The sequence below is a fragment of the Daphnia pulex genome, chromosome 4 (genome assembly GCF_021134715.1).
Source record: "Daphnia pulex isolate KAP4 chromosome 4, ASM2113471v1".
In the NCBI taxonomy this organism is placed as follows: domain Eukaryota; kingdom Metazoa; phylum Arthropoda; class Branchiopoda; order Diplostraca; family Daphniidae; genus Daphnia; species Daphnia pulex.
The window spans coordinates 6,293,224-6,307,029 of NC_060020.1; the positions used below are offsets into that span (position 1 = coordinate 6,293,224).

Below are 13,806 nucleotides of genomic sequence, written 5' to 3' on the forward strand. Positions count from 1 at the left end.
AAATGGTTGGAGATAATCCGCTGCTTAATAATGAATAAAGTTCCTCGAAAAAAAACAGTTTAATGCTATTCATCATATGCCTAACAAAGACTCAACTTTTGACATTCTGTAGCATATCATACGTACACGGCGAACGAGACGGCCCACACAGAGCGCTTCGACGACGAGATCCTCACGGTTTCCTACGAAGACGGGAAATGGAGTAAGCCCTACTTTGACTGCGGCGGAGGCAACATCTGGATGATGACCTACACCGTTCCATTTTTCGGCTTCGCAAATGGAACTTATTTTTTCAAGTAAGTTTGCCACAGCAACAGGATATAGATTGCCGGTCGCCAACGGCACATAGGTGGTCATTTGATGTCCGTTTGGAAAAGAATAATGATCTAAATTTAGCGCCAGAAAACCGAGAGTAATATAGACTGACTCCGCCAAACCACACGGACGCAGAGCATAAATGTGTTACAAAAATAACTGGTCGAATGAAAAGAGAGAAATGCAACAAATCGTCGACGGAGCAAGTTATAGAATACTCACAACAACAGAAGAAAGAGCTGACAAGAGAGGCCGGAAAAAATAGGTGGCTGGGCTCGAGTGAAAGAGAGTTCGTCAGCGCACGTCTTTCAGACGCCCGATATCGACAACCTTCGGCCATTTATTCGGAATCTTCGTCATATTCAATTGTGCCATAGTATACAGCCAGAGAAATAATGACATTTTTGCCATTGTCAACTGGGGGGCTTTTGGTGAGAAAGACAATTGGCTCGTATCCAATGGTCGATAGCTTTATGGTGCCGTGTTTGCCATCTTTATGACCAATCTACAGATTACCTCGCTAATAATGCAACGAAACTGAAACGATATTACTCATCGCTAATTGCTATACTAACTAGATGATGGTGCCGCTGTTGTTGTTGTACATAAACCTCGTAACGCTAATCTTTTTTGACAGAGGGACAAGCGGTATCGACATTGATTTAAGGAGAGTTGACATCGACCAGTGCCCGCAAAAATCTGGCAATACTCAGCTCAACATATTCGCCGCCTCGGACAAATGCAAATTCAGGACGACAAAGGTAAGATTCACCGAAACACCCTTTTTTTTAAATCTAGCATCACGAGTTATAAATTTCAAACTTTCCAAACTTGTCACTAGTTTGATAGTTATTGCGCAGAGGATTTCAATTTCCTGTTTCACATTTTTAGAACTATTTCCAGAAGACATAGTTACTACTAAGGCTATATACTACAGCGTAAAGTAATCTGGTTGCTAAGTAAAAGTTATCCAACAACTTTCTCCCTGGATTCGCTTTCTATTATAGGCCTACGTACAAGAAACAATTCGCCAAAATGAAGTATTGCATCGAGAAAATAAAAAATAAATGGTGAATAAGTGAAAGGATATGAGAATCGCAGACAATTGGATAGAGAAATAAAATCGAACATATAGGGACGATTGTTCGCGCTGAGAAACAATTTTATTTGTTAATGGTTGCAGCTAGGAACGAACCGAGCTCAGTTGATCCATGAAATGCTCGGAAACGCTAAATAATGACGACAGGTCTATGATTTTTAATGATGGAAAGAAAAAGAAAAAAAGCTTTTACGGAGGTAAACCATGCAGGCAAATGAAGAATAGTCCACAGTTGATGCGTAGATGTATAACAAAACGGAAAAGAAAACTTATGAGCATCAAAGTTTTCGGAATGGACTTTGCTGGCCGACTCAGAGAAATCACAATTCAAGTTTCGGGCTTTCATTTATCAACTATTTTTTTCAATCATCATGAAACCTGACAACGCCAACTGCCCCCAGAGCAAGCTATATGGACGCCAAACTCTGTATAGAAAAATAAACCGGTCCATCATTCGGTTATTTTTCTATTAAATCGTTAAATCACTGGGCGTGCAGAGACTTTCTGGTGACATTATCTATACACAGGTTCAACTCTGTGGCCGTTTTCCACGACACTGTCACATATATATGTGCTGCAGGCCAGAAAAAGCCAAATAATAAAAAAAAAAGATAGGGCGGAAACAAGATAGAAGGCTTCATTTCGAGTCTAAAGAGAATATAATTTCCCGATGTGAGCTAGAAGATGTCATCATTATCGATTTAACCGCGCGACCAGGGACGCTGATCACGATTCATTTGATCGGTTATGGGGCGAAAGAATTAATGAAGGAAAAAGCTGAGTAGTAGAGAAGGGAAAAAGAATAAAGAAGTCACAGATATCAAAAGGAGGGTATACATGATAAAATCCCGACAAAAATATCTCGGACGGGTGGCAATCAGATTAAGGGCGACGTGAAGTCAGCAGATGGAAACTGATTGAGAACTGATGCTGGATGGGTCCCTTTTCTTTCTCCTTCTTTCTTTCTTTTTGTGGTTTCTCGTCTTAGACAGCAGTTTTGAAAAATGCACGAAGGGAGCTGGGGCGAGACAGCTAGAATAGGATCGCGTGGAGTCGCTTTCTGGCTGGCAGTTCAGACAGAAGAGCACACAGGGAGAAATAAAGAAAATGAAAGAGCCGGGACTCATTATGGTCGGCCTTCGAGTTTCTACTACCCTCCTCAACATATCCATCCCCTTCTTCATTATCATCCGTGGTGTGAGCATGGCGTTAGAGCCAAAGAACTCTCTCAACGAGAGCTGAGAGCGAAGGCATCCGCCATCCGCGCAAACAATAGAATGAGACAATATGTGAAGTTGGGTGCGGAAAGGGCGCATTGGTGCACACTCAATGGCAATAATAGACCTGCTGGTTGCAAACCACTTTAGGTGGAAGGTCGAAACAAGCTCCTTTAGGATTTCTTATTTCAATTTGACTGAACAAGAGTGGGACAAATTTAAAGACATGGAGAATGGCGATCATTAGGAAAAAACTTAAGGCTCTAACGTTGGACCCGTAAGCGCACTTGTGAGAATCCACCAGTAATTTACGACTGATGCTTCCACAATTAGACGATAGGGGCTGCAATCTTTGGAAAACATGCATCTAGCCGACATCTAGCTCTATTGATGATTGAGAAGAGGATAGATGCCGATGGTAAAATCAGATCTGTATCAAAAGTACTCAATGCACAACAGGAACGGACAATAAGAGACGGAAACCATCAGAATCCAATAATGCGGGAAGAGCTGGTCATTTCGCAAACATGACTGGCCTCTTTGTGATGTCCTTACCGGAAGAACCAGACATATCTTCTCGTTAAGCAGAAATGTCCATCTGCGCTTGTTGTTGAGAAGAGGATAGAGCCACCGAGCTCCTACATTACAAGTAGCCTTAATCAAATAAACCAATGTACTTCATAGCGGAATAGTACTGACACACTGTATAGCCAGTGCAATCTGCAAACATGAGCTTCCATTTGGCTTTGTATATAGAACGCTATTGTTAGGGAGACTGCAGAAATGAACCTTCAATCAAGATTGGTAGTACTACGGTATTTCTATTCTATCTCACGGTCACGAGATCGAACGATCGAAAACAAACCGCGTTTCTCATTTACTCTCAACGAGACAATCTTATACTACCTCAAAATTGTATTTGGAGAGCAAATGGAGCCTAACAGCGAGCGTGGACCTTTTTAAATAATGAAATGAATCGCGAGTTCGCGACTTACCGGAAACGAAATCGATCCAGTTCTAGATGTCGCAATTGGAATTGAAATGTCGTCTTCCCGTTTACAATCACACTAACACAGCACCGGTGTAACAATGCAGTCACTGCAGTAAATCTTTTTACCGAATTCACACACAGTTCAACACGAACAATAGGAAATTCACTTAACTGACGGTAGAGCAAATCTAACCTTGTCACTTGACCATGTCACGACTGTCACTAACTTCGTCCTGGTGGTGGATATTGCAAATCTTAATGACGCAATTTAAAGGGAGGGTGGGTTGAGAAAAAAACGAGAAAAAGAAAAATTGGGGGGAGGGAGGGGGGCGGAATATTCTGAAGGTGAAAGTCTGACATTTACTTTAAACCAGACCATTTTTTTTTAATTGCAACCGATTTAAACTTGAATCGACCCATTCCCTTTCCATCTGCCATCGCCTCGCTTCATTTTCACAAATTTCGTGTTCACTCAACAGTAACGGGAACGAGCGTGATGATAATCACTCCACAAATAACAGCCAAGCGCAGCTAAACAAGAAACTAGCAATGAAAGCCCCAAATTGATTTAACAAGGTTGTCTCATCATTAAATGCAAATAATTCCCGCACAGTAAACACAGAGAAACACACAGATGTTCCCGTAAACGTCATTTCCTTCCGCCTTGTGCTCTTCACTTATTTTATTAAGTTGAAAACGAAGGGAGCGTATGCGTATTTTAAATGGACCGTGTTTATTACTTGCCGTCTTCATGGTCGGTCTCGTTTATCTGCTTGACTCGAGTTTAGGTATGTTGTGGTTTTTCACAGTTAGCTAATTACCGCAAGTTAATTAAGTTCGTGCGAGATTCGAAGAAGTACGTGAACTCTTTGACTCCATTTAGAGATACTTTTCATTCCGCTGAGATGCGACCGTGCAAGATCCGGTCGACTGCTGCTTGAATCATGTGATTGATTTGATTTTTTTTCTTTTTATAAGAACCATTTACTTAAGATCGTAGTTAAGAAGTGGAAGGAAAGTTTTCGGTTTTGGCTTTTTAAGTATTCAGACGGCAGGGGGCGGCCCAGAATAACAAGACGATCAAAATCACCCAAACTTTGGACATTAAGTAAATTAAACGACTGGAAATGGAAAGTAGCGCAGCAGCGTCGACGCCAGCTGACAACTTTTATTCATTCATCCGATGCTCTGCTATAAAGCCATGTATAGAATTGACAAAAAAAAAACCGTGTACGAGCCAGCCAAATATCATTCTCACAAACAATGTCGCCCATATTGTGTGGAGAAGGAAACGAGCAAAAAATAAAACGGCACTAAAAAATTGATTTTTATGTCTGAGCTTCTCTCTCTGCTGTCTGTCTCCTTATTTCTGTGTCGATTGGGAAGAAGAAGAAAAAAATAGTCCTGAATGGTTCTGAATCGCAACTTTCTGTCCCAGCAAAGTCTCTTTTGTTGGTCTCAAAAACTATAAACAATAAAGGAAAATCTTTATTATTTTATTTTGTTGTCCGCATAGCTTTTGTTTTGCTTCTGATCCACTGCTTTCGTCCTTATACAGATTCAAGATGATGATGAACATTTTTATTCGTTACGCTGGTGGTAGGACCTCGTCTTCAACACAAACATACGGGCAGACGCCTCTTACAGTTACTTCCCACGGGAAATAGCTTTCACAATCCCCCTTATTACTACCGTATTTTCCATCCGCCCTCGAGTCATTTAGCGGATGCGTTCACTCTTCTCTTTTTGGTTGTTTCTTCCTTTTTTTTCTTCTCTTAAAAAAACGATTGCTCCTTTTTTTTGTTTTGTTTTTCCTTTTCCGTTTGATCCCTTTCTTCTTATTTTGGTCGTCTATCAACCCACTGATTTGTTCTGGTCGAGAGAATCTCATCGATAGATCCTTTTGAAAAACAGACGAAGCAAAAAAACGAAAAAAGAAGTTGCAACGAAAAAATGAGTCCATTTCATTAACCATAACTGTAATTAAATCAAACGATTTGCTTCTTCTAATATAGTCTTCATACCAGGGTTGTTAGCAATTGGAATTCAACTTCAGTAATGGATGGTTCAAGTCTCAACAAAGTTAAAAATATTTAGTGATAAAACTGATCAACGTACTTATTCTTTATCAACATACTTGTTCTAAAATCAGTATGATGAGACGATAAATACGCAAGATCATTTAAAGTATGAAAATTTCATAAGTCATAAACTAAAGCAAACGTTATTTGGATCAGCGGAGCCGCATATATTATTAATTTATTATTAAAAGGAATATAACACATGTGTTATCGCCATTTGGACGAGTAAGATATAAGAGGATGTGAAATTCAAATTCTTAACTAATTTTGAAAAGTTTTTGGGGAAATTAAAATATTGACATAATAAAACAAAATATTAATTGGATCGTTGTCTTGCCTCTATCTGCTGCAATGCAATTTTATGATGTCAAATGAACAGTAATTATACAGATGTGATCCGTTAAAAAATGTATTGGACCTTTGGTTTAACGTATACCTAAGTCGATTACGAACAGTAATAGAAAATACGTTTCATCATCTTTGGTATTAGATCTGATTAGCATTAAATAGTTTTATTTTCTTGTTCAGATTAGGTATGGCTGGCTGATCATATTAATATTTTCTTCCCTCAATAAGATGAAAACACACCATTACCATAAGACGGTAATGGCCAAGGATATCCTGAAAACCAGCCGATACCATGCCATACTCCTCACTAGATTGCAATCTAGAATATAAAATAAACGTACATCCATACCCCCACTGGTAAGACTCTATTAAGAAAACCACAAATTGTTGGATGTATTCCTGCCGAATCTCAAAATTTCTTACATACACCCAGTGCTCTAAATTGCGTGCATATTGTTCATTAATAAAAAATATAAGAACATTTATAGGAATGGGTCATTAAGTCTGTTGTAAGATAAGATTGCTGTTATTAGAAAATATGATGTAAAAGTTAATGGGACTGCGGATAGTTTTTGGGACGAGAAATTAAAATTTTGACAAGATAAACAAAAAAATAATTAAAATGCCTCTATCTGCTGCAATGCATTTTTATGATGATAAATGAACAATAAGTAATCAGATGTGACGCGTAATAAAACTTATTGGACCTTGGTTAAACGTGTTACTTAGAAAATTCCGGACGGTACCAGGAAACAGATCTCGTCATCATTGTTAGTAATTCTTGTTGGCACAAAAATTGGTTGATTTATTTTCATTACGTGGTGCACGGCTGGTGCAAAGAAGAACAAACTGGCTCTAAGTCGCAAGCGGAATTTGTTCTCTTAAATTTTAACCAGCCATCATCATACTACACTCCTCACTAGATAGCAATCTAGAATATAAAAAAACTTACATCCATACCCCCACTGGTAAAACACTGTTCAGAAAACCACTGATTGTTGGATGTATTCCTGCCGAATCTCAAAATTTCTTACATACATCCAGTGCTCTAAATTGCGTGCATATTGTTCATTAATGAAAAATATAAAGAACACTTATAGGAATGAGTCGTTAAGTCTGTTGTAAGATAAGATTGCTGTTATTAGAAAATATGATGTAAAAGTTAATGGGACTGCGTATAGTTTTTGGGACGAGAAATTAAAATTTTGACAAGATAAACAAAAAAATAATTAAAATGCCTCTATCTGCTGCAATGTATTTTTATGATGACAAATGAACAATAAGTAATCAGATGTGACGCGTATTAAAAACTTATTGAACCCTAATTATACGTATATCTTAGTTAATTCCGGACGGTGCCAGAATACAGATCTCGTCATCCTTGTTAATAGATCTAGTTAGCATAAAAGTAGGTTGATTTTTCTTTCATTAAATGGTGTACGGCTGGTAAAAAGAAGAAAAAAATGGCCCTAAATGTTCATGAAACGCATCTATCTGTCCCAGCAAAGTCTCTTTTGTTGGTCTCAAAAACTATAAACAACAAAGGAAAATCTTTATTATTTTGTTATGTTGTCCGCATAGCTTTTGTTTTGATTTTGATCCACTGCTTACGTCCTTATACAGATTCAAGATGATGATGATGAACATTTTTATTCGTTACACCGGTGGTAGGACCTCGTCTTCAACACAAACATACGGGCAGACTCTTACTTCCCACGGGAAATAGCTTTCACAATCCCCCTTATTACTACCGTATTTTTCCATCCGCCCTCGAGTCATTTAGCGGGTGCGTTCACTCTTCTCTTTTTGGTTGTTTCTTCCTTTTTTTCTTCTCTTAAAAAAACGATTGCTCCTTTTTTTTTGTTTTGTTTTTCCTTTTCCGTTTGATCCCTTTCTTCTTATTTTGGTCGTCTTTCAACCCACTGATTTGTTCTGGTCGAGAGAATCTCATCGATAGATCCTTTTGAAAAACAGACGAAGCTACTCCGCGTATAGTGGGCTATAACCACAGGATCATTAAAAATCGGATGGTAAATTGGCTACAGAAGTAGAAACAGCAGAACATATATAATTGGAAATCGGCAGAAACTAGATCTCATATTATACATAGTTAACTATCGCCATGATGATTTTCTATGCATACATTTTAAATGATATTGATTTTTTTTCTATTTTTTTTAACCGTTCGATTTTATATTATACGTACAGTGTGAACACATTCCGGGACTGGGTTTCCGACGAGGAAGTTACCGCTGCGAATGCAAGGACGGCTTCTACTTCCCGGACACGAGTGCCCCCGTTCGCTATTACAACGGAACTGTAATCGAAGAAGAATACGAGAAGAAGCTCATGGTATGTTTCCCATTCTTTTCACAATTGTTAAGGTATGCCTAAGGTGCATTGACTCCTGTCTGTAAATTAGTTATTTGTCGCAACTTATGAGGCATCATTTCAATTAGGAACTTATCGGAACTTATTCGACGGCTGGTCCCACATAATAAGTACACTATAAAAGAAAAAAAGAGATTTTTGTTTCCATAGAAAGCAATCACTTGCGCCATAAAGAAACAGTTAACTACAGTATAATGAAAACAAATCAAACTGCCTTCTGTTCAGAGTGGGGAAGTTGTTGGATCTCGTCCAAATAAATATAATTATTTTCTGCACTGAAAAGCATTCACTTCCAACCCTGGAGCAACGTACGTATATAGGGCCTACTTAGTAGTATAGATTCAAAATTGATCTATTCAAAGTGCATCAGTCAGAATATCGTCGACAGAAAACGACGAAGCGTTGCTGACAGCAACTAAAAATCTATGTCGCCATCACTCAGTCTTGGCCCCAAGAACAAAAAACTATACAGCACAGCACAGTCTAATCTAGTATTTAAAAAAACATCACATGTCCTGCTGTGTATCAAGAATTAGGTGGCGAAACACTTGTTTTCTAGCGGGGGGTTGATCCACAATATACGTACAAGACACTAAATGCCATATTCATCACCATTTCGCTTTCATCCTCTCGTTCTTCAGATTGGCGCCAGTTTGTGATGATGAAGCGCATCGTTGCGATAGCGAATTCGGCGTCTTCGGAACGTGACAGGAATGAATGAGTCTCTCAAACTGAGCCACATGGCGCAGTTGATGAAAAAAAAGAAAAAGAAAAGACAGAATGCTATAACTGCATGATCATTGCCTTATTCGTCTTATATACACACAAGCGCGTGATCCTTTTGTGTTTTCTATATGAGTCGATTATTTTCATTGTGATTAGCCGTTAGCCCACTGCCAGCACATAGTGAGAGAGTGGACGTGGAGTCATATTCGGGCTTATACGGAACCACTCTCCAGGGGGATATCATCTCTCAGTCCAGCCTCGTGCGCTAAATGTGTGCAATCATATAACAAGACCAGACAAGGTCACGACGACACTATTATCTTCAATAAACTCGAATAGCCAAAAAAATAGCGAAAGGAAAAAGAGAAGCGCGTCAGTTGCTCCGTCCTCGCTTCTTATCTTTTCTTTTTTTCTTTCTTGCTATTCTTTTTACCCGGCAATAACGCATTATATACGTGCGTGTAATACGAGATTCCGCTCTTGTATATGGTCTATATCTTATCATCTGCATTCCTATTCGAGCGAAAGGGGGCACGCATAACAGTCAGACCATTTAAAAAGAAGATAAAAAGACTCTGTCGATAGAATATTACCATTTTTTAAGCTCGTCGTCTTGGCTCGTATAACCCCCCGCGCAGTATAAATCGTTAGTGTGCTGTGTTTACACGATTTGGTCGGAAAGACAAGGTTCCTCATGGGTATATAACTCGGTTGTTTCTACATATCTTCAATCAATCCCCCGGTGTTTTTCGTTAACGAATATTTTAAAATTAAATTGATCGCATAATTTTAATTTAAAAAAAAAAAAATTAAAATTCTCAGGGATTGGACGGTGTCTACGATCAAGAAGGCAAATTCGAATGCCTACGTTGTCCGGAAGGATGTGACGTCTGCGTGGATGATAGCCCATGCATCGTCACCCTGAACTGGGTAATGCGTACCACCATTCTCATCCTGGAGATAATCGTCATCTGCTGCCTACCGGTCGTCGCCCTGTTCACCTGGCGCTACAGTCACGTCAAGGTAAATAATTGAATATTAGGTAACCCAATGTGTTTGGTCAGTGGCTGGTGTAATATATATACCGCACAACTTTTCACCCAACTTATATTCAGCACCGTATATAATAGGAATAGTCAAAAAGATGTTTGTATTAACGTCATACCCCGTCAACTTTCTTCGGTATTATCTCGTGTCTATACAAAGTTGCCTGCTTGTTAGACTCGGATCAAGAACTAGACGAATAAGCAATAGTTTCTAAAAGTGACAGGTCACGTGACGACTATACCGGAGAAGAGGGAAAGTTGAGACGATGAAGGAAGGTTGTGATTTTATCACGATAATCAGAGACAAGTGCTCATCAGGGATCACAACTTTCCGCTGTGAGGACTCCTTGTATATCACCATGACCGTCGTCCAACTCGAGAAAAGCTAAGAGTCAAGACATTTGGCATTTACAGGGCAAGTTATAGCTGGACTAGGTATCTTTCTATTCGATTACACACGGCCATCATCAACGATAGCTAAAAATATCTCGTTCACAGCGACATTTCCAATATATCTACGTACTAATTCTGACGACGACCTTTTTTTGGTAGAAGCTCGTTATATAGAGAGCATGTTCTGCGCTATTTCAAGTGCCAGCCGGTGGCATATCCTCCTGAAATCTCGTCAAATTTCCTTTCACTTATACCCTATGTCATGGGTGGGAAAACGATCGAGGGGGATGGATCTCAACTTGATCCCTCGAAAAACTGCTGACGACTGCGGAGATGCAAATGATAAAGTTGAAGACAACCCGGAGCAAATGCATCCACCAGAGTGAAAGAGGAGCGAGCTTATAGATCTACTTTTTATCGATCGCAAAGTGGGAATGATTGTTTTAGGAATCCCCAAGATCCAAATTGCTACATTGAAGGCGAAAGAATGATGAAATACGAATTCTAAATGCATGTAAGAGTTGGAGTAAAAAAAGGCGGGTGTATATGACTGTATGAGTGGGAGAATGGTGATGATAGATAGATGCATAGGCCGCCTCCGACTATGCATAAACCAGTAGATCGATTCATTTTTTAAAAGCCAACGATCGCTATATACGTCGAATGTCAAGTTTCTGAATAGGTCGTGGAATTATTTAACGTTCGCTTAGCCCCCACACAGCGAGAAGAGCAGTACGATTTTCATCCAACCGGAATACATTAAAATGGGAAGAATCAACAGTTTCCAATCATTTTTCTTTGGCGCATAGATTTCACCCCCAGCCGAACGCAATTCCGTTCTCCCCCAAACAAGAGATGGGCAGTGCAGCAACCGAATAGAGTGTGCCATTTGACTGACAGGCTTTTCCTATCTATCTCCCTGCCGCTGCCGCCGCTCGTTGTCTATTTAAATCGAAATCTTTTAAACATAAAGGGGCCATTACCATACACACACATACACTGATGCGATTCTTCCAACAAGAAGAGAAAGGCAGTCTGAGCAGCAGCAGCAATCGAATGTCTTTCAATTCTTTTTTGCTTCTTCTGCTGCTGCCCTGCTTTTTTCGGGTGGAAGGTTTTTTGGCCCCTTTGCATTCGCCGGAATCTGCTGGCTGCTGGATGCGGGTGCACATCATCGACGAACTAGGGAGAGAGCTGCAACTAGGATATAGAGCAACTCAAACTCTCTTGTTGGGAGGGATTACGTTTGGCCGGTGTTTGCGAATCAACCATTCGGGAGGGGGATCGCTCGTGCATGATGCGCAATGAACCGTTGTCTTCACCCTCTTCTTCTTCTTCTTCTTCTTCAGACTTTTATTCTCTGCGCTACTAGCTGCTGCTGCGCCATCGATTCTATAGTGGGAAACAATCGTTCAGATCCAAAAACCTACGCTATAAATCGTTTCCACTCACGGGAGAATATGGGCCAACATGCAGCAATAGAATTGCGCCCTCTTCAAAGTCAATCTTTGAGTAGGATCGCCAGCAGCGCTCAATCCATCCTGTCCTGTTCCTTGTCCAGTATAAACAAACATCCAAAGATCCACGTGCATCTGGCCGACACCAGCAGCTCAGGGTACGATGTATCTCTAGATCGATTGGTCGGGAAAAAAAATCGAATGTCTATTCTATTTCTTTTAAGAAATGGAGGCAACTTTTAAATTATGTCAGATATTTTTTTCCCTTGGCCAAAAATACACGCAGAAGCCAAGTCAAATGGACCAAATGTCTTCTCGAGAATGACAATTGAGAATGTTGGACGAAACGGAGAGGATTTTTCCTTTACGATAGGATGGCATGAATGAATCTTATGACATCAGCCGTCTCAGCAGGACCCAAAAGAACTTTGTCCTTGTCGTCCTGCCAAGAAAAAAGGGGTGGGTGGAATAAAAGGGCAGAAATGAAGGAATATCGTCAAAGGGCACCTCTCGGAAAGATAAAGACAATCAAATGCGTAATAGTCATTGTAAAAAAACAAAAAAAACACACACAAACTCGTCGCGCGTTGAGAAAGGGTTATATACGTCGCTGCTGATAACGCGGGTGTGCAGCCGTGGCTAGAATTTGACGTCGCACGTGTTTATGGCAAATATAAACCTTTTCGAATCTCCTTTTGAATGATGCAATGAGGGAGGAGGACACAGGCAGAGATATATATACATCCTTAAGATCTTGGTTAAGTATATATATAGCGAATGCGTGTAAGAGCGGCGGTTGACTCAGCAACTTTGGTATGGACATTTAATGAGACTTCTCGAAAGCTTCTACGTTCTCAAGAGTATAGACCGGAGGATAGATAGTACAACCGACGAGCGCTATATAACCATATCAAAGAAAGACCTTATTTTTACCCTGCATGATATGATAGGCATATTACAGTATACGAGATATATTTGCAATTCTTCTTAGGTCTAATAATTTAGTGGATTAGATAAAAGGTATTCCGGTGAAATAGTAAGTCTTGCCGGAGTCTGTTTTTTGAAAGAGTGATGACACACACACACAATGCAATCAAAGTTAAAAAGCATTTCCGCGTGTTAAATAATAATGGGAGTCCTGGTGTTTTACAACTTTGATAATAGCGTTGCTCACTTTACGTTGACATTTCAGCCCCGCGTGTTGCGTGACGTATATGACATTAATCTTGAAAATTTGACTTAATTAAGAAATGAAATTTGCCTTTATATAGAAAAAGGTTATGCAAGCGGGCATCCGATCATGCATGCATCGAGCTAAAATGTTAGATCTATAGGATTATCAATTCAGCACTCAAAGACGTCGTGCCGTCCAATTCAGTTTGGAAAAATCCCTCTTCAGAAGAGTTGCATTTGAAAGCCTCTTGCTTATTTATGTATTTGAATAGGTATATTATATGAGCCCGCGTCTTGAATTCGAATAAATATATATATCTGCTGTGTGTGTGTGTGTGTGTGTGGATATATCAAGACTTTTGTGCGTTTGTGCGTGCTCTCGTTTCAAATGCCATAGCAAAACATATTTGAATTTGAACACAAAAGGAAAAGGAAAGGTATGAAAGGAGGGCCACGTAACACACGCGCTCCATTCGCCTACGTACAAATGTTATTAAGTTTTTTCCGTTCGTCCTTTTCTTTTCTTTTTTTCTTCTTCTCCTTTTTCTCTCTTTTTTCTTAGTAGCTCT

At 39.7% G+C, this 13,806-nt stretch overlaps 1 protein-coding gene across 1 annotated transcript in view; it reads left to right on the top strand.

The window, feature by feature from the left end:
• Positions 1 to 13,806, top strand: part of LOC124192826 — a 51,055-nt gene that overhangs the window by 28,930 nt on the left and 8,319 nt on the right. Inside the window, exons 3-6 of the mRNA XM_046586324.1 lie at positions 113 to 296; positions 953 to 1,076; positions 8,260 to 8,403; positions 9,991 to 10,191. Of these exons, the coding sequence (XP_046442280.1) occupies positions 113 to 296; positions 953 to 1,076; positions 8,260 to 8,403; positions 9,991 to 10,191 (653 nt within the window). The remainder of the gene's footprint in view (positions 1 to 112; positions 297 to 952; positions 1,077 to 8,259; positions 8,404 to 9,990; positions 10,192 to 13,806) is intronic.